This window comes from Delphinus delphis, chromosome 12 (genome assembly GCF_949987515.2).
Source record: "Delphinus delphis chromosome 12, mDelDel1.2, whole genome shotgun sequence".
NCBI classification, from domain to species: Eukaryota; Metazoa; Chordata; class Mammalia; order Artiodactyla; family Delphinidae; genus Delphinus; species Delphinus delphis.
In genome coordinates this window covers 15791835-15812566 of record NC_082694.2, presented here as the reverse complement: position 1 = coordinate 15812566, position 20732 = coordinate 15791835, and the positions used below count along the sequence as shown (strand labels likewise).

The following is a 20732-nucleotide window of genomic DNA, read 5'->3' as shown; positions in this document are numbered from 1 at the left end:
CTGCACAGAAACCAAAATAAATTTCAAATGTTAAAGCTCTAAAATCATTAAATTTAATTTTTCTCCTTATTTTTTAAAAAGCAGTCGATATACGACATTGTATTAGTTTCAGGTGTACAACATAGTGATTCGATATCTGTATACATTGCAAATTGAACACAGTAAGTCTAGTAACCATCTGTCACCATACAAAGTTATTTCAGTATTATTGATTATATTGTACCTCTTAATCCCCCTTAATAAATTTATTAGTACTGTATTGAAATTGATTAAAATAAGGCCTAACGTAAGTGGAAGGTCATTTTTTTTTTAAACCTTTAGCCTTCACTCACCTTCCCACCCAATCCCCACGTAAGAACCAATACACCGGAAACGCATTCCCAAGCTTTGCACGTGGTCTGTAATTTTCCATGTTCTGATTGACTGCCTGCCAACCTCCTCCTCCTCACCAGGCAGCCCTTGTTCTAGGTTGGGAGTAGCTGGGCTTCTTGTCATAATACACTCGTTACCTCTTAGGGCTCGTCCTTTGCTGTACCCTTGGCTTGAAAGCTCTCTCCACCTGCATCAACCCCAGTGAAGTTGTCTTTCCAGGCCTCTGCTCTGACGGCGAACGCCCCCGTCTCGCTGTGTATTTTAGGAAGCTAAGTCTCGAGGCTCAGGCCCTGAGGTCTGGGAGGGTACCTTGATGCTGGCATGGTGAGAACCCAATTTAACCCCGATCATAAGGAAGACGAGCCCAGGCCCTGGCTGCATGCGCATTGGATGTTCTTCTGTAACATACACCTTGCTAACTAATGCGTCCTGTCAGCCCCCTGCCCCCACGTCCACATGGACCCTATCACAGGCGGTTCCCCACCCGCTGTGGGGAAAGCCAGTGGAGCCAGAAAAATGGGCTCTGGAGCCTCAACCTATGGAACTACAACCCAAACCGTGCTCATCAGGCACCCTCTCTCCGCTGTGTAGAACTCCCGCGGAGAGGCACTAAGGGGGAGTGGGAAGAGAAGCCTCGGGCCAGTGGGACCACCCTGCTTCAGCCGCCCCACACTCTCAAGGGTTCTGGCCACCTGACCAAAGAATATTTGGTTTGATGGCTCTGAGTTAGGAGGTGTGGGTGCGGGATGCAGAGCGCTGCCTGATGAACCATTAAAGTCACCCAAGTCAGTAACCCACGCTGGGCCTTTTGTAGAGACAGCATGTTATAAAAGGTATGAAAGGGGCTTCCCTGGTGGCTCAGTGGTTGAGAGTCCGCCTGCCGATGCAGGGGACACGGGTTCCTGCCCCGGTCCGGGAAGATCCCACATGCTGCGGAACGGCTGGGCCCGTGAGCCATGGCCGCTGAGCCTGCGCGTCCCGAGCCTGTGCTCCGCAACGGGAGAGGCCACAATAGTGAGAGGCCCGCGTACTGCAAAAAAAAAAAAAAAAAGGTATGAAGGATCACCACCTGCCTGGCTGGAAGAGCTTCAGTTTAAGAACAACCATCTAGGGACTTCCCTGACAGTCCAGTGGTTAAGAGTCTGCACTCCCACTGCAGAGGGCACGGACTTCAATCCCTGGTCGGGGTAAGATCCCACATGCTGTGCAGCACAGCCAAAAAAAAAAAAAGCGCCATCTATGCTACACTTCTGCGTCGGACTCTTATTCAGAAATTAAAAACGAGTACTTTACGTGATCAGAAAGACATGGGTAAGTCAGGGGCTGTGCCGGAGCACTGGCCAAATTTCCTCTGACTCATCCCTGACCAAACTAGTTCTTCTTCTTCTGTGCCTGGACCCTTGAGCCAAGCTTCTGAAGATCTGAGTACAGGTTCCGCTTCAGGATGGCGCTGCTGCACAGCAGGGCCCCTTGCAGGGCTCCCATCAACCCACAGGTGAAGACATCCTGGCCTAGGAGACAAAAGCAGAGGCCCGTGTGCACTGCTGCCCCCCCCCCAAGTGGGGGACAGGGATGGACAAGAGCCCCTGGGCCAGGGCCGCCCAGAGATGGCTTCAGACCAGGACCAGGACCAGGGTCCACAGCTGCCGAGGCAGCCCAGCTCAGGGTGTGGGAGGCTGCAGGGGGCAGCAGGATCTGAGGGCAAGAATGGAGGACTCTGGGTGACAGGGAAGCCCAGGGTCTCAGGTCCTGGCAAAATGCAGCAGTGAGTGTACCTGTCAGGTAGAGGTTGGGGATGGGGCTCTGGGCCCTCATGGAGGCCATCGCACCAGGATGCAGGCGGCCCAGGTCGTGGTCAGCCCCGTAGCAGGCCCCCCGGGGAGCTGCCAGGTAGAACTGATTTGTCAACGGGGACCCTCCAGTCACACTGTCCACCTGAGGAGGCAAAAGGGGCAGCCGAAGAGTGGGAGTGGGACCTTGTGAGACCCTCACCTCCTTTCCTGCCCCTGCACGAGCTGCCTGCCGGCACGGGCTCCCTATCCTTTCCTGGAGCTCAGTCAGCCCAGGCCTGGTTCCCCTGCCCCAAAGAAAGGGTAGAGATGCACCAGCCACAGAAGTCTGTCCTCCTACCTTCCCTTCCAGCTGTGGGAAGAGCTTCAGGACGACCGACAGAGCGGCTTCAACAAAGGAGCTCTTGAGGGTCTCGTAGCCGCTGCTCCGCTTTCCCTGGGGCTCGTCCCGCCACTCCTCGAACCACTCATAGGAGGTGGGCACCAGCACGACCCCTGTGGAGCGGCCTGGGGATGCAGGGCGGGGTCACTACTGCTGCCCCTGCCCCGCCCAAGCCCCCGCCCCAGAACCTCAAGCCCCACCTGAAAACCGGTCCTCCCACGACGGGTCCTTGGCCGACGGGAAAGTAATGAAGAGAACGGGCATGTGCCCTACAGCCTTGTCCGCAGGCAGAGAGAGGTAGTGCTCCATCCTGGGGGAGGAGAGGGGCTGTCGGTCCCGGCCTTGTTCCCCGCAGCCAACAGCACCACCCCGAGGGTAGGTCACCCCCAGGGACCCCCGAAGGGATGAGGCCAAGGCACAGCCTAGGTAGGGAAAAGCCCTTTGGGAGTAGATTCTTGCCCATTTCCTCCCATCCTGCATCCTGCTGCTTCTCCCCCAGCATCAGGGGAGGGCACCCTCCCCACACACGCACACCCACACCTTACGCCATGTCCATGTCTGTATCAAAATAAACGTAGTAGTTGGTAGACGGCAGCCCCAGGTCCTTCTTGGTGCCTCGGAGGCAGATGAAGACAGAGAACATGCTCAAGCCGGGCCGCACCATCCCCAGCTGCCGCTTCACACCTGCAGAGGCGGCAGGGCCGCGTGAACAAGGCCACCAACTGCTGCCCCTGCCCCGGGAGCCTGCGGACGCCCACTCACCTCGTCTGCAGCCTCAGACGTTTGGACAACTCGACCTGGCAGGGGCCTGCTCTTTGGTCTCCTGCCTGTGGAGGCCACGGCCTCAGACTTCTGCTCTGAGCGCCTTGAGGAGCAGTGAGTGACGCCTGGCTCTCTGAGCTGCTCACTGCCTCCCATCGTCCCCTTAATGTCTCAGCTATGAGCGGATGACGGGCTCTGCACTACAAAGACCACGGCTAGGAACAGTATTTGGTTGTAAGCCTTGGCTTCGGTATTAAGTTGAATACAAACCATCTAATGACTGAATATGCATAATTCCTCCTGTGCTGAACAGTCAGCACAAGGCCTTAAAATGGTAAGTGATGCAGATGAACAGATGCAAATGGCATCACTGGCGCTTGGCATTTCAGGGTTCATCTGGGGAGGAGGGAAGAACAGCACTGAGGAGGAAGGCACCAGGCACCGTGGGAGCCTCTGGTCCCCTGGACCGAAGCCACTGGGCATTCCCACCTCTCAACAGCTGAGCCCAGACCAGTTTTCTGGAAGTTGCTCCCACAGAGTCTTATCCTTTTTTTTTTTTTTTTTTTTTTTGGCGGTACGCGGGCCTCTCACTGCTGTGGCCTCTCCCGTTGCGGAGCACAGGCTCCGGACGCGCAGGCTCAGCGGCCATGGCTCACGGGCCCAGCCGCTCCACGGCACGTGGGATCTTCCCGGACTGGGGCAGGAACCCGTGTCCCCTGCATCGGCAGGCGGACTCTCAACCACTGCGCCACCAGGGAAGCCCCGGAGTCTTATCCTTTGTTCCCATTCCCAGGACCATTTCCAGCCTCTGCCTGAGGGATAAGTCGCCACTGGCTGCTCTGCTTAATTCATGTAACAAATATTTGTTGAGGACCTGAAATGCGCTGGATCCTCTGCGAGGCCTTGGGAACACTGCAAGGAATCGGACGTGATGCCTGTCCACTGTCCACTTTCCTGAAGAAGCTGGCTCTCCTATTAGAGGCTGCGAAGACCTGAGTGCTACGGGGAGGGTGACCATAAAACTTATCATCCAGAACAGGCCACTTCTGAGAGTCAAGGGGGCGTTGTAACAATTACAGTAGGACAACGGGCATATGACACCCAGCTGTGGGAGCGCCGAGGCGGGGCAGGGGATGTGGTGAGTAGTAGTAATTGCCCTGGAAAGTCAGGAGCACCTTCTCCCCTGGGTCCCAGCATCGTTGGGGAACCACAGCTGTGGGCACCCCCTTTCCAGGTGGGGCAGGGTGGGCACAGAGAGAACCAGGGGCCCAGGAATGATACCCCCAGGTCTTCAGAAGCCCCTTAGCACAGCCATCACCTCCACCCAGACCCTCCTGTCCCTTTCCCCAGCTAGAAGGAAGGGGTCCAGGAGCCACCCACCTGGCAGAAAAACAGAACCTTGGGTCTCAAATCAGGCACACGACGATGAGACCAAGCCCTGCTTCTCCACACCAGCCTTAGCTCCCCTACTGATTTTGTCAAACTAGTCTTCCCTACTCAAAACACCTCCTCTCCAAACTACCCTCCTCAAAGCTCAGCCGTGGAATTTAAGAAAGGCGCTCCTGTTCACAAAGGCTCCCCCTGCCTGACCACCCCACCTCCACCCTCGACCCCAACTAGCACTGCCTGTCCCCAAGGCCACCAGATATCCCGTTCCCATCTCTGAGAGGGAGACAGAACTGTGAGAATCTCTACCCCCAAACAGCTGGAAACGTAGGAATCCCAGCACCTGGGGTCTCTGAGTTAAGCATCACTGCTGCCACTGTCTGAAATGCTCTCAAACTGGGATTCATGCAGCTCCCGCTCGAGAGAGGCAGCTGGTCCTTCAGGCAGGTAGGGGCTGGCACATGAGACTGTCTTCAGGGCTGGGATACGTAAGAGCAGTGGAAGCTGCTTCCGCCAGTGAAGGGAGGCAAGCTCGGCAGCTAAGTCTGTGGCATGGCTGCCTGGAGAGAAGGCGGGCCTGGGGGAACACTGGGCCCGTCAGGGGACAGTGTCAGGGTTCAGAGGTCCTGGGAGAGAGGGAGGCACGAAGTACCAAAGGCCACCGGGCGGTCTCTGCCCCACCCCACTCAGCTCACCCGGCCTGAGAGAGGGGAGGCCCCTGCTGGCAGCAGGTGCCGGCCGAGGCCCAGCTAAGTGAGGCAGAGGGCTGAGGAGGCCAGTTCCCAGGAGCACATGGCCTGTACCTCAGAGACAATCATGACGGCCACCCACCCTCTCCCCCACCAGGAAATCCAAGGCCTCACTTTTCTACTGAACCCACATCCCTGGGCCCGCCCTCTGGGGCGGAGCGCTCTTTCCACAGCGCTCCTCCCCGGGCACCAGTGAAGTCCGGGGTTTCCACCCCAAACTCATCGTGAGTGGCTCCCTACTCCCCACCCCAGCCAGAGGCCTTTACGCAGATGCCTCTGCCTCACCCTCCAGGATCGCCGGTCCCCTCCCAGCCAGCGGCCTCCTCCCCTCAATCACATGGGGAGCTGCCAGCTACATTTCCAAATGGTGACGTCTCAGCTAACCTTGGCTCAGCCACTCTGTTCCTTGTGGGCCGACCTGCTCTCCTGCCCCTTCAAGTGAGGCCTTCGCTCTGGAAGCCCCATGCTTCCCAGCCCAGAGCAGGCCAGCAGCCCAGGCTTAGGAGTCAGACACACCAGCCTTCTCCTCTCAGCTTGGCCACCTCCAGCTGGGTGGCCTTGGGCAGTTATTCACCTGTGTGCCTCTGTTTCCCCAGCCATCACCATTAGGATGACGAGCCCTCTACCCAGTGGCCGAGGATCAAGGCAAGAACAAAAACAGGCTTTTAGTTTTGGACGCGGCGTATCAGTGGAGATGACTAGACTGAGGCTTATTTTGAGTTCAGGGCTCACGGAGCGGAGGATACTCCTGCAGCCTCGGCACCAATACAGAGCTGCTTCCTGAAGAGGCAGGCCCACAACAATATTATCAAGGCCTTCTTCTCCACGCCAGCCTTGGCTCCCCTTACCAACAATGTCAGATCAGGCTTCCCCACTCAAACTAAGTGAGAAACTAAGGAAGGAAGCAGGATTCATAGGGCAAACTCAGTGAAAGTCCAAGAAACGTTCCTTTAGGACTCAACCCACCATCATGGACTAGCAGAGAGATGATCTAAGATCTAGGGAAACTGGAAATGGGCAACTAGGACTGGAGACTTGAAAGAGGAAAGGGAAACATGGTTGAGGTGATAAGGGGAAAGGGAGTAAATATGCCAAGAATGAAATGAGAGATAAGGACCAAAGGGTCTTTGGGGAGGATGTGACACAAAGGAAGTTGATGCCACCCCCTAAACAGAGGCCTTCTGGGAACGGATGTTAGAAACCGGTGTGCTCACCTTTTCTGCCTATGGAGGGTCAAAGGGCAGTGCTAATGCTGGGGGAAGCATCAGCCAGGCTGAGCCAGCTGGTTGCAGAGGGCAGGCCTGGGGCACCTGGAGGACAGTGATGCAGCCCAGTCGTTTACCTGGCAGACAGCGGGCCTTCTCTGGCAACAGGTACTCATAGGTGTTGAATAATCCTGCATTGGAGATCACGACGGGGCAATAGATGCTCACCAGCTCCTGACCCTTCTTCACAGTGACACCTGCAGGCACAAAGCTTGGCTGAGGTTCTGTAAGCTCCAGGAGGATGAGAAAGGTCCCTATTCCCCACCCCCCAGATCTCTCCCACATTGACCCCGAGCGGGCAGGCCCCAGGCCAAACTGCAAAGTGAGGGAACCATCCTGAAGCGCTGCCCTCTTGGCTCACGGTCCCCGCCCTGGCTTCCTACCTCTCTCCCCACCCTGCGTGGGCACGCTTCTCTTGAGCAACCCACCAACCTTCACACGAACCCCGAAAGAGCCCATGGGCTGAAGGCCTTCACTGGAATCCTAGACCCTTCTTCACAGCTGCCAGACTTCCCGTCCCAACTTGCTCTTTTCAAAATCCTCCAAAGACACCTCAACCTCTACTTAAACTCCAAGGTCTTGTCTCAGCCTTCCCTGATGTGGTCCCTTTCGTGCGTCCAGCCTCATCTCTGGCCATTCTCACTAAACTATTAGGTAGGACTGTATGAAATAGCTGATAGTCAACCGTTTTTTTAACCTATAAATGTGGCAGTCTTTTATGATTCAACCTAACATTTTCAGATGCCTAAAAATACTCAGCTCTTTCATACCTCTGTGCCTCTGCACATTCTGTTCCCCCTGCCTGGAATACCCACCCCTCCCCTCTGGCTAGCTTCCTCTCACCCTTCATGACCTCCCTCTGAGGCCTTCCCTGTTACACCACCCTCTGTGTCACCTCCATCCTTGGTGCCCGCCTCTATGTGGCACTTTAATTATAGCGCAGTCATCTTCCCTGTGAGACTGGAAACTTCTTGAGTTACAGATTAGGATTTACTTATCTTTTATCACCTAGCACGTGAAAAACACAAATAAATATATCCGCCACTGAATTTAATTGAACTGATAAACCCACCTTGGTCCACAGACCCCCTGACGGCTGGAAGAACTTGCTCATGAACATGAGAGAAAGTCTCACACATCAGACAGCCACCCCCCTCTCACCACCGGGAACTTCCCAGTCTCCTCTACACACATGCCCTTGGAGACCGCTGACGGTCTTTTCTCCCTTGATTTTTGCGTGCCCTGGGCTACCCACTCACCACCTCCTCCTTGAAAGATTCCTCTGGTGAATTTACTGTCACACCAGCTCTGTTTTCCCCAGGCCTCTCTCTGCCCCCTTAGCTGATGCTTCTGAAGCACCCGCAGCCTGGATGGCCTGTTCTGTCTACCAGAGTCCTTCCTTGCATAGAGCCTCTCCTCACAGAGTTCATCCACGGTGGGATTTTGACGCTCTGTGCAGGTGACAGCAAACACCTGAGCCAGGGTAGAGTCTGGGTCCCACTCTGCCATTTACAGATTGAAGGCAGGGCATCCTGCCGGCCTCCACACCACCCTACGAGCACCCAGGTTACGTACTCTCTCCATCAGTCACTGAACAAACAGTTACTGGACTCTATTATGTGCTAAAGTCTATAGACATAAAGATTAAAAAGACACAGCCCCTACACTCAGGAGGTCCTAGATTACCAGATAACTATTTTTATCCATTGAATAAATGATGAAATACTGTTCTCTGGGAACCATGCCACCCTTTAACCTTCCCGTGTCCTTTTTGCTTCCAGGCCAATCGCTATCCCCGGGCAGCCCCAGACTGGGACAGATTCCAGGCTTTAACCTCCGACTTGGAGGTCAGTTCTTCTACACCTTCTGCCCTCAGTGCTTTCTTTGCTCTGCACCCAGAGACCCCAGGTCTCTCCCACCCCGGCCAGGGACTGTGAAGACAATGCAGGGCTCTTACCGCAGGCTTTCCCAGCTGAGTCCAGCAAGATGCTCTGCACAGGGGCCCTCGTCAAGACAGCACCCCCGGCCCGCTGAATCACAGGGATGGTGTGGAAAGCGATTTCACTGGAACCCCCTCGGGGATAAAAGGCCCCTTTTATGTAGTGGTCAACCAGCAGAGCATGCATGGCAAAGGTGGTGTGGCTGGCGGTCACGCCTACAGAAGGAAGGAAGGGGTGATGAGGCAGGAGGGGCAGCGGTACCTTCGTTCAGAAAGGAATACGGGTTCCCATCAGAAAACACGCAGCCTTTGGGAATTCCCTGGCGGTCCAGTGGGTTAGGACTCAGTGCTTTCACTGCCAGGGGCCCGGGTTCAATCCCTGGTTGGGGAACTAAGATCCCGCAAGCCGTGAGGCATGGCCAAAAAAAAAAGGAAAACACGCGGTCTGAGGCTATGCATCCCAGGATCCAAGTGATCCCCGGGGCTCAGGACAGCCAGAGGGCCTGTTTCCATCCAAATGTGGGGAACGGGGAACCTTACAGGTCTTGGGGCCACTGGGAATGTCCTCCCTGCAAACTGTCATGCTGCCAGGGAGGACAGTTTTGGTTGGAAAGGAAAGTCATCCAGGGCGTGGGTGAAGGGAATTTTTATCAGTGTGTCCAGTAGGGAGGTGGACAGACATCTCCTCCATGAGCTCCAGAGGGCCTGGGGTGTGTGCTCTTCCATTTCAGTCAGCCAAGCAGGCTCAGGAAGGAAGACTGAGAGCCAGGAGCTGCCTGGGGCCCAAGGCCAGTACCCACCATAAGTGGGAAAGATGTAGCTGAGCACGGCCTGGAGCTCCGGGGAGGCTGGCAGCTCCCGCAGGACCTCGGCCAGGCTCTGGGTGGATGCATGGAGGAACGAAGAGAAATGGGTGAGCAGCCCATACTTGTTGAGGACCTGAACCATGAGCAGCGGGAGGATCTTCAACAAGATGGCATGACTGACTCCTCTGGATACCACCTGGGGAAGGGAATGAGCAGGGAGGAACAGATCTCATCTCCTGACTCACCTTTCCAACAGCCTGCATAGCCCGAGGGCCAGCAACACTTAGCCCCGGCTGAACTTGGCTGAATTTGCATTTTAAAACTCTGTACTTGGGAAAACAAACAAACAAACAAACAAACAAAAACTCTGTACTTGGGACTTCCCTGGTGGCAAAGTGGTTAAGAATCCACCTGCCAGTTTAGGGAACATGGGTTCGATCCCTGGTCTGGGAAGATCCCACATGCCACGGAGCAACTAAGCCCGGGAGCCACAGCTACTGAGCCCGCATGCCACAACTACTGAAGCCCACTTGCGTAGAGCCCGTGCTCCGCAATGAGAGAAGCCACTGCAATGAGAAGCCCGCGCACCGCAATGAGTAGCCCCAACTCGCTGCAACTAGAGAAAGCCCGCGCGCAGCAATGAAGACCCAAAGCAGCCAAATATAAAAAAGTAAATAAATTTATAAACAAAAAAACAAAAAACCCCATACTCTGTGAATTTTTCCCATTCTACCCTCAGGTGAGTCCTTTTTTGCTTCTCAGTTTCCAGCCCAAATTCCTTGTGAATAATCCCAATCAGATGAAGTGAAGAAGTGGTGATACGACCACAGGGAGGCCAGTGTGGTCAGGGAGGCCAGCGTGGTCAGGGAGGAGAGCTGAGCGCCCCCCAGAGGCCAGAGTGAGAGTGGCAGCTGCGGAGCCCAGGCTCCAGAGACAGAGGGCCCCCGGGGCACAGAGGCCAACTCCAGTGGAGGCTGAGCTCCAGACAGACAGGCCTGTTCCTCCTTCCTGCCTCCCTTACCCATCACTCCGCTAATGAGGAAGGTCAGCCTTGCTGGGAATAAGCAGGGGGTCCTCAGCATGTCCGTGTTACCTTAACCAGCCTTATATACTTGTCGATGGCAGCTTCCTCCTGGGGAAACTTCTCCTTGAGGCCCTGTACGTAGGCTTTCTCCCCACTGTACATGGGAAACTCCTTTCGGCCATTGGGCCCTTCTAGTACCATGATGTCAAAGGGAGAGGCCGTGGGAGCCCAGTCCAACTGCCCCTCAGTGATCTGGTCCAAGATAAAACGGCCAAAGCTGCCCTCCTGCATGCGCCCGATATAATGGATTCCTGTTGGGAGACAGAAAAACAAAGTGTCATAGGGATATGGGGATCGAGCCCTGGAAAAGCTCCAACAAGGAAGCAAGGTGAAAGAGGTTGTCCTGCAGGGCTGAGTCTGTGCCCAGAGGGGGTACCCACCCTTTCTGTAGAGGGGGGTTGCAGCAGAAACCACCAAATCCCTGCCCAGTTCGGCTGCCGGCAGGTACAGCTGTCAGACAAGGAAAGCGGTGCCCAGGGAGAAGACAGGGCCTCCAAAATCACAGAAATGCCCAGGATCATCCCACCATGGCTGCTCCAAACCACCAGCTCCCAGCCCTTTTCCACAGAAGCCTTACCCGTGTCAAATTCAAGGCCATTCTGTCCAAACGTATGACAACAGCCTCCCGCCTTGGTATGTTGTTCCAGCACCAGAACTCGCTTGCCAGCTTTGGTCAGGATCGCCGCTGCCGCCAGGCCCCCAAAGCCACTGCCTATGACCACCACATCCAGCTTCTCTGGCACTCGGCTGGCTGAGAAAGCTGCAGCAGATGGAGGAGATGGAGGTGGGGGCTTCTTGGGGGGCAGTGAAAGAGCAGTGATGTGGAAACCAAGGCAGAATTCTCTAGCCTGTACAATGCCAGAAAACTCTAGAGCAGTTTGGCAAGGAGCTCCTGACTAAAATGTCTCAAACATTTTACCTGGGAAATATTCAGGACCAGCCAGGCGGGGTAAACAAAGTGATTTGGTTTGATCTGAACTGATTTAAGGAAAGCCACTATGTAGCTGGGGATGTTTCCTACTTGCAAAGAAAGTAAAAAATCCACAAACTATCATAGGAACAAAACAATGCTGCAATACAGGCTGAGAAACCTAAGTGCAGACAGAGAGCGAGCTAGGGAAGAAAGGAAACAAGGAGGGGGACGGGGCCAGTGCAGGCTGCTGGCTCATGGACTGGTCCATTCACAAGCAGGTTATCTTTGGAAAATGCAGGGTCTGCAGTTAGCAGTGGAGCAGCCCAGTCGGATGATGGTTCTTCAACATCCTGATGCAGAGGCAGGACAGAGCTGCTCTGAGAAATCGTGGAGGTGGGGTTGAGGAGGAAGCACCTAAACAAGACAAAACTGGACAGCCCGTGGTGCTGTATGGGCACTTCCTACACAAGATCTGTTCTCTCAAGATCACTCCTAACTGGTGGCGCAGGGGTTAAGAATCCACCTGCCAATTCAGGGGACACGGGTTCAAGCCCTGGTCCGGGAAGGTCCCACACGCTGCGGAGCAACCAAGCCTGTGCACCACAAGTACTGAGCCTGTGCTCTAGAGCCCACAAGCCACAACTACTGAGCCCACGTGCCACAACTACTGAGCCCATGTGCCACAACTACTGAGCCCACGTGCCACAACTACTGAAGCCCACACATCTAGAGGCTGTGCTCCACAAGAGAAGCCACCACAATGAGAAGCCCATGCACCTAACGAAGACCTAACATAGCCATAAATAAATAAATAAATATATTTTTTAAAAAAAAGATCACTCCTGAAGAACTGAGATTTGGAATTTTTCAAGCTGCAGGGAACTCAGTAAACTTTCAACTTTTCAAATGTTTTTTAAAAGACCTATAGTGAAAAATATATTTCATATTCACATCCCAGAACATATGTTAGTATATAATATAAATACCTGAAACAGAAGTTTCACAATACTTACCAGAACCATGTATTATGCACTCTGATATTTTCCATTCTACTGTCATTTAAAATGTTAGTTGCAACAGTTAAACTAGTCATCTCATTTTTAGACCAATCCAGATAAATGGAGTGACTTGCTAATGTTTTCGCAGCAAATTAGTGACAGAGTCCAATTAAAACTCTGATCTCAGAAGTTCAAACTAATAGCCCTTCCACTTAGAACAATACTGTCTCCAACTGTGTAGCAAGACTTGTTGCACAGAATACTAAAATTTACAAGTGAACAGGTGAGAGAGATCTCGGATATCAACAGATTATTCTCTTTACAGGTTATTCTTTTTTTCTTTTTTCTTTTTTAAGCAGTAGAACTCTTTCTTTAAAACCTTAGAGGAAATTCGCAAATACTTTTTAAAGATGACAGTGCAGGTCAATGGAAGAGCAGCTCTGAGCCTGAGTCACCCTGTTGAGTCTCGTTTCAACAAGAGATGGGAGCAGGCATAACCAGTCAAATCACTTGATGGGCCAAATGCAATTTCCTATAAAGGTTTCTGTGCAGCTCTCCCAAGTCCCTGAACCCATGGGGAAGATAAGTGAAAACGTTAAGGTCTTAAAGCAAAGTAGGGGAAGGGTCTCTTGTTTATCCGGTTAGCCACCTCTTGTTTATCCGGTTAGCCACCGCTATACTAAGTGGCAGGGCCTGAGCGTGGCTATGCCAAAAACTTGGCTCGCCGAGGACGATGCCCGCGCCCGTGTGGCCACGATTCCCCGGGCCTGCGGGGACCAAGGCTCTCGCCAGTGGCGGACTCTAAAGCGGGTGCCTCCACGTGCAAAGAAGCCCTCCCATCACTCTGCATCTGGGGAACGCTAACCCGCGAGGATGTCCAGGCGCAGCCTCAGACCCCGGGGTCCCTCCCGCTCACCTTGCTTGAGAACCTTCTTCCTGGCCTCGTTGTCGGTCACCAGGGGCGCGGGTGGCCGCTTGACATCCTCGGAGAAGGGGTTCGGGGAGCTGCTGGAGAACAACCCCTTGCAAACTTTGCCGAGGACGGCCAGCAGCAGCAGCGCAGCCAGCGGCAGCAGCAACAGCCACATCGCGCTGGCGTCGGAACCTGTCCGCTCCGACTGCGCCCGGGCTCCGCGGCCGCGGCTCTGCCCAGTTAACTTATCCTCGCAGCCGGAAGGCACTGCCAACTTTGGCCACTGCTCAGCCAGGCCCTTTTTGGCCAGAAGCCAAGTCTCCGGCGGAGATTGACCATTGCGGCTCTTCGTACTCACGTCCCTGGAGGCGCGGAGGGCCGTGCGCATGCGCGGAGGAGGCCCGTGCGCATGCGCGGAGGAGGCCCGGAGGGGCTGAGGCACCCCAATCGCGAAAGCTCTGGGAACTCGGGGGCTCAGCTGGCGAGACCCGGGGGTCCAAGGAGAAGGAATGTGGGGCGGAAATGGTCGCTCTGGGGCGAGACAAGGCTGAGAGTTGCAGAACAGAGAGAGACTCCTTACTGGCAGACCGGAGACATCGGTTTTGGTCTCGCTGGATGACCTGAGGCAAGTTGCTTTCTTGTTTTCCCCACCGAGAAAGTTGCTGTCCGGAGTCCCCACCCTCTCTGGCTGGGTGTCTCGATGGACTGAGATCTCTGTTAACATACGCGTATCCCAGCCGGCGAGCACCGGGATTTGTGACCCCAAATTGGCCAGTAGTTTTGGCTGCGGCGCCCCCCTGGGATGGTGATGCCTGCGGCGGAGGCCTGGTCGGGGCTGGAAGGGCCGGGGAGGCCCCAGCGACAAGGCCGATGAAGGAAGTGGCACACCTGTGTGCGCATTTTTATTTAAGGTGTGGACCCAATTTCTAGATTAAATACCTATTCAGAGAGTTTAAGCTCCAGCCAGCTTAAACTTAAAATCATTGCCCTTAATGTAGCTCATTGCCTAAAGTGGGTGCACCATAAAAATAACAAGGACCTACTGTATAGCACAGGGAACTATATTCAATATCTTGTAATAACCTATAATGGAAAGCTATTCGAAAAAGAATATCTGCATTCAGGTATATATTATATATATAATTGAATCACTGTGCTGTACATCTGAAACTAACATGACATTGAAAATCAACTCTACTTCAATTAAAAAAATTTTTTTTTAATTAAAAAAGTAAAGTGGGTGGGCTTCGCTGGTGGTGCAATGGTTGAGAGTCCGCCTGTCGATGCAGGGGACACGGGTTCGTGCCCCAGGCCGGGAAGATCCCACATTCTGTGGAGCGGCTGGGCCCGTGAGCCATGGCCGCTGAGCCTGCCCGTCCGGAGCCTGTGCTCCACAACGGGAGAGGCCACAACAGTGAGAGGGCCGCGTACCGCAAAAAAAGAAGAAAAAAAAAAGTAAAGTGGGTGCACCATAAATACTGAATTTGGAAAGGATCCATCTTTATAGGATGGCCATTTCTTCAGGCCATGAGGAACTTGCCTAATATTGGTAGGAGTGACTTTGTGATTTCCAGTACTTGCTTGTTTGACAGTTTCTGCTCTTTTCTTTCTCTCTTACAGATAGTAACTGTCCTATTGAAGCCCCCAGCAGGGCGGCAGCCAGAACTGAGGCGCCAGCAGGCATGTAAAGTTGGTCATGCATCTCTGTTGCTTGATACATTTCGAGCCCAGTAACAGAAGAGCCTTCCTGAGATTGCCGTCACCATACTTGCCTGTCACCTTCGCAAGGTTGGCCAGTGTGTGAGTGTTTGGTCATATGCTGTCATGGAGGTCAAGGAGGAGGGAAAGGAAAGAGAGGCAGATGCTGAGACCCCAGAGAGAGCTAGTTCCTGAGGAGCACTGCCCTCCCCCTCAGTTACAGTGAGCCAAATGTCTAGCCCTAGAGTCGGGAGGTGTTCCCGCTCTTGGTGTTAGGAATCAGTCAGTGCGTCCTGCCCCCTGACAAAGAGTCCATCTTGTTACTGGCAGCCAGTTTGTAGGGAACCCAGATCATATTCTCTGGAGGGCTGACCTCAGGGCAGTGCCACCCTCCGTCCTTAGTCAGCCAAGTCTGGGGAAATCCCTGGTGGTCCAGTGGTTAGGACTTCACGCTTTCACTGCCAAGGGCCTGGGTTCAACCCCTGGTCAGGGAACTAAGATCCTGCAAGCCGTGCAGCGTGCCAAAAAAAAAAAAGTCAACCAAGTTTGTGAGGTACGACTGCCAGTCATCTGCATACTTATCCACATTCTTGTTGTGACAGACATCCATGGTGTCCACTTCCCCCATGATGAGGTGTGGGCCTGTCCAGCCCTCTTCCTAGGGTGGACTCATGGGAGGAAGGGCTTAGAGCTAGCCACACTGGCTAGGCAGCTGCCACATGTACAATGTTGGTGCTAACTGAGGAAGGGTAGGCACAGTGTTGCATTTTGAGTTTCTACCGTCGTAGGAACCGAATCTGGTATTAGGCCCAACCTGCGTCTGAGACCTAAGCAAAGCCTGAGCACTTAAGCTAAGACCATGCACCGACGTGTCACTCTAAATCAGCCTCACCCCTTTGAGATGCTGCCCCAGATCTCAGTAACTTCATCGTCAGAAACAGATCCCCACCACTTACACTGGTGCTGCCTCCTGGGTACTGATGGTCCAGCTCTCGGACTCCTGCAGGGACCCCTTCTTTCCATCCAGTGACATGGATAGTAAGAGGCAGGCATTTGGCTGATGAAGCCTGTTTATTCAGAATATGTTTACAGCTGCTTGAAGATTTTTAAAGTCAGTTCTTTTTTTTGTTTGTTTGTTTTTTTGTTTTTGCGGTACGCGGGCCTCTCACTGTTGTGGCCTCTCCCACTGCGGAGCACAGGCTCCGGACGCGCAGGCTCAGCGGCCATGGCTCATGGGCCCAGCCGCTCCGCGGCATGTGGGATCTTCCCGGACCGGGGCACGAACCCGTGTCCCCTGCATCGGCAGGCGGACTCTCAACCACTGCGCCACCAGGGAAGCCCTCAAGTCAGTTCTTAACAGAGGCATAATTGAATGATGAAACCAGTTTTATTCTTTATTTATTTATTTATTTTTTTCAGGGCTGATGCTCCGGAAACCTCAGGGACTCACAGAAACCTGCACCCCGGTGATGGCACACAGGGACTGTTTTCTTGTTCTTAGTCTAAGTGGTTGCCAAGAAGGAAGGCAGAGGTAGAACAGTCGGATCTAGGGCTCTCCCCAGAGCTTCTAATCTCAGACCTTATTACACTCCTTTCTGAGCCCAAGGACAGAGTTCACTTGAACAAATGATTTTGAGTCATGAATGAAAACTCTTGCTCTTTCCATGATGAGAAAGAATTAAGAGGGGGACAGGTAAGCAAGCACTTCTGTTTGGGAAAGAAGGCGTTGGTTTGGGTTACGTTGTTAATAGTAATAAGACAGAGCGTACATCAAGAGGACGTGGACCTTCAGAAATGTGTAGGAAGAATCCTCACTCTAGTTCTCTTTGTTCTACTAGAAGAAGCTTCTAGTCACTTCTGGGTCCATTGCCTTTCCTGACAGCTTATTTTCTAAGTGGGCTATGGGATTTTGGTCTGGATTTGCTTGGGTGGGAAGAGAATTTCAGGCAGAATCCCCCAAGAAATGTGTATTTCATCAATTTGGGTTGCTTACCTTACTGGCCCTTTCTGTCTCCAGTGCGTGTTTTGGCCTAATTATTGTCAGGACCCCTGAATCAATGTGCTATGTCTTTTCTTTTTTCTTTTCGGCTGCACTGGGTCTTAGTTGCAGCCTGCAGGATCTAGTTCCCTGACCAGGGATCGAAGCCAGGCCCCCTGCATTGGGAGCACAGAGTCTTACCCACCAGACCACCAGGGAAGTCCCCCAATGTGCTATGTCTTCGTGTTAGCCTGGTGGCTTACCCTGCATTCCTTACCTTTTTCACTACCTTGCCCAGAAATAGTCTTAAATGGAGCCTGTGGGATTCAGTGGCCAGAATGGGGACAAAGCCTGTGCTTTGGGAGTCCAGGGAGGTTTTTGTCACTGTTCTAAGATAGATGAACTGTTCTTCCAGAGAACATCCATCTTGGGACACTAGAGAGGACTGAATCGGAGAGGGAAAGGAAGGATGCGATGAGTCCTGAGCACACAGACTTCTCCAGGGAGCTGTTCAGCATGATGAATTACCAGATATTTTTGAGACTGTATCTCGAGCCTAGTGCTGTGCAAATGGTCTAAGAAATATAAAACAAGTATACGAGAAGGTCCCTGCACTCAAAGCGGCAGTCTGACTGGGGAGATGGGTCTTTTGCAGAGGTCCTTGTGCCGCATACAGAGGGGCTATAGGACTTAGAGACGTGAGGGACCATTGTAGCCCCAGTTGGTAAGGTCGGCCTCCCCGAGGAGGTGGAACTGATCTTGAAGGGACCAGAAAACACTGAGAAGGTGGAGGTGGGGGCGGATTCTGGAGGAAAATCACATGACCCAGGGGTTGGAGGTGAGAGGAACTGCAGCACATATGTTCATTGGATCAAATTGGGAGACAATAGTGCTTAGGCATCGTGAGGCCAGTTATGGAGGAGTTAGCTCAGCTGTGGTGTGTTTAGTGTCCATTCTTGTGTCCCAGGCAAAAAGAAATCAAAAAAGTCAAAGCTGTGTTTAAGGAGTGTTAGTTGGCAAAAATATGTGGAAGGGATTAGAGTAACAGGACAATCTGAGATTCTCTGTCCTTGACATAAGCAATGATTCCTTTAATTATTATTTTTTCTTTTATTTATTTTAGAGAAAATAATTCTGCAGATGGTTCAAAATCCAAAAGTACAGAGGATGTACATATAGTGAAAAAACTACCTTCCACCCTTGTCCCCCAGCTACCCAGTTTTCCTGATGGAGGCAAAGTTACTACTTCCTTGGATATAATTCTGGAAATAGTCTCTGTAAAGACACGCAAATATATTTATGTGTTTTTTAGAAATTCAAATGGCAAAATAGTGTATATACTCTGCCCTTTGTGTTTCACTTAATATATCATGAAGATTGTTGCAAATTGTCCATAAAGTACTTTCTTACTCTTTTTTATGGCTGTATAGGATCTCATTGAGTGGATATGCTTTAATTTGTTTAAAATTAGTCCATTAGTGACAACTAGATTTATCATGGCGATCATTTTGAAATGTATAGAAATATCAAATCACTGTGTTGTGCACCAGGAACTAACAATGTGTTGTAGGTCAATTATACTTCAAAAACAAACAAATAGGGACTTCTCTGGTGGCACAGTGGTTAAGAATCCGCCTGCCAATGCAGGGGACACGGGTTCAATCCCTGGCCCGGGAAGATCCCACATGCCGCGGAGCAACTAAGCCCGTGCACCACAACTACTGAGCCTGTGCTCTAGAGCCAGCGAGCCACAACTACTGAAGCCTGCGTGCCTAGAGACCGTGCTCTGCAACGAGGAGCCACCACAGTGAGAAGCCCGCACACTGCAACGAAGAGCAGCCCTCGCTCGCCACAACTAGAGAAACACCATGCGCAGCAACAAAGACCAACGCAGCCAAAAATAAAAAAATCAAAAACAAACAAAGGAACTCATAGAAAAAGAAATCAGATTTGTGGCTACTAGAGGTGGGGGTGGAATTGGATGAAGGTGGTCAGAAGGTACAAACTTCCAGTTATAAGAAAATAAGTACTAGGAATGTAATGTACAACATGATAAAGATAACACCGCTGTATATTATAAATGAAAGTTATTAAGAGTAAATCCTAAGAGTTCTCATCGCAAGGAAAAAAAGTGTTTTTTCTATTTGTTGATGTATCTATAGGAGATGAGGGATGTTCACTAAACCTATTGTAGTCATCATTTCATGATGTATATAAGTCAGATCGTTATGCTGTACACCTTAAACTCATACAGTGCTGTATGTCTGTTATATCTCAGTAAAACTGGGGGGAAAATATAAAGTATAATAAAATAAAATTAAAAGTCCATTAGTGGACAGTCAGGGTTTTTCTAGCTTTTTGTTTTTATAAACGGTACTACCATGAATGACACTGTCAGCATGTCATTTGTACATGGATGACTATATGTGTTAGATAAATTCCTAGAATGAAATTGCAGGCCCCAAATGTGCACAGCATATGTGATTTCGTCAGATATTGTCAAGCCAGAGAGGTGGTACCAATTCACTCTCCAGTGTCTTATAACTCTTGCTCGTCTAGCCAGCACAGTGTTAACACACTTCTTGATCTTGGATAATAGGATAAGTGAAAAACATTATCTCAGAGTAGTTTTATTTGACATTTCTCTTGTTATGAGTAAGGTTGGGCATTTCTTCACGTTTAAGAACTATTTGTGCTTCCTTTTATGTAAATCATATCCATGCCAGTTTTTCTACTGGGTTGTTTCTTTTCCTTACTGATTTGTAGGATCTTTTTTTTTTTTTTTAACATATTAGGAAAATTAGCCCTGTATTGGTGATATGAGTTGCAAAAAGTTGGTCAGATGGTTTTTTAAGCTCCAGTAGGGGGAAGGTTTGGCTGAGCAGAAAGGCCAAAAGTGAGGAAAGTGCTACACTCAACTTTACTTACTCAGAGCCTTGAGACCTTGAACGGAGCAAGGAAATCTGTATAATGTTATATTAACATTGGGCTTCCCTGGTGGTGCAGTGGTTAAGAATCCGCCTGCCAATGCAGGGGACACGGGTTCGATCCCTGGTCCTGGAAGACCCCACATGCCGCGGAGCAACTAAGCCCATGCGCCACAACTACTGAGCCTGCACTGTAGAGCCGCGAGCCACAACTACTGAGCCTACGTGCCACAACTGCTGAAACCTGCACACCTACAGCCCGTGCTCCGCAACAAGAGAAGCCACCGCAACGAGAAGCCCGCACACCACAACGAAGAGTAGACCCCACTCGCCACGAGTAGAGAAAGCCCGCACACAGCAGCGAAGACCCAACACAGCCAAAAATAAATAAATTAAATATATTTAAAAAATTTTTTTTTAAAGATTATATTAACATTAAGCTTTTCGTGGTTTTTCTTAAGACTGATTAAACAGGAGTTTTCCCTTACAGTATTCCTTGTAGTTGACTTCTCAGGAGTTCATCCATTTTGTGTGTGTGTGTTATTGGAAAAAGGTGTGACGTTTAAGCTGTCATCTTTGAGGGACTACTACGTGCCCAGGAGACTGACTTTGGTTTGTCTTGCAGGTTGAAGGTGTGTCTGCTGGGTACCCTCCACCATGTGACAAGGACAACAGTGCTCTTCTGGCTTTCAGGGGAATTCCTGTACGTATCACCACACCTCAGTGCTTCCTGTCGGCAGAAGCTTGTGTTACTTGCTGCTATATGGTGC

At 51.7% G+C, this 20732-nt stretch overlaps 2 protein-coding genes across 5 annotated transcripts in view; one reads left to right on the top strand and one right to left on the bottom strand.

Annotated features, from left to right (window-relative positions):
* Positions 1–30: 30 nt before the first annotated feature.
* Positions 31–13617, bottom strand: RETSAT (retinol saturase). The gene is made up of 11 exons (XM_060027438.1): positions 13363–13617; positions 11113–11295; positions 10545–10786; positions 9446–9647; positions 8664–8861; positions 6784–6903; positions 3090–3228; positions 2745–2854; positions 2503–2669; positions 2148–2307; positions 31–1883 (listed from the first exon to the last, which is right to left on the bottom strand). Exons 1-11 carry the CDS (start codon positions 13532–13534, stop codon positions 1744–1746), a joined length of 1833 nt encoding a protein of 610 aa, XP_059883421.1. The 5' UTR covers positions 13535–13617; the 3' UTR covers positions 31–1743.
* Positions 13618–13783: 166 nt separating this feature from the next.
* Positions 13784–20732, top strand: part of ELMOD3 (ELMO domain containing 3) — a 28502-nt gene continuing 21553 nt past the window's right edge. For 2 of the 4 annotated variants that reach the window (XM_060027436.2, XM_060027434.2), the window contains exons 1-4: positions 13784–13984; positions 14980–15159; positions 16477–16750; positions 20588–20665. In XM_060027436.2, the coding sequence (XP_059883419.1) occupies positions 16697–16750; positions 20588–20665 (132 nt within the window). In that variant the 5' untranslated portion in view covers positions 13784–13984; positions 14980–15159; positions 16477–16696. The remainder of the gene's footprint in view (positions 13985–14979; positions 15160–16476; positions 16751–20587; positions 20666–20732) is intronic. The other 2 variants (XM_060027435.2, XM_060027437.2) reach the window with 2 other exon arrangements.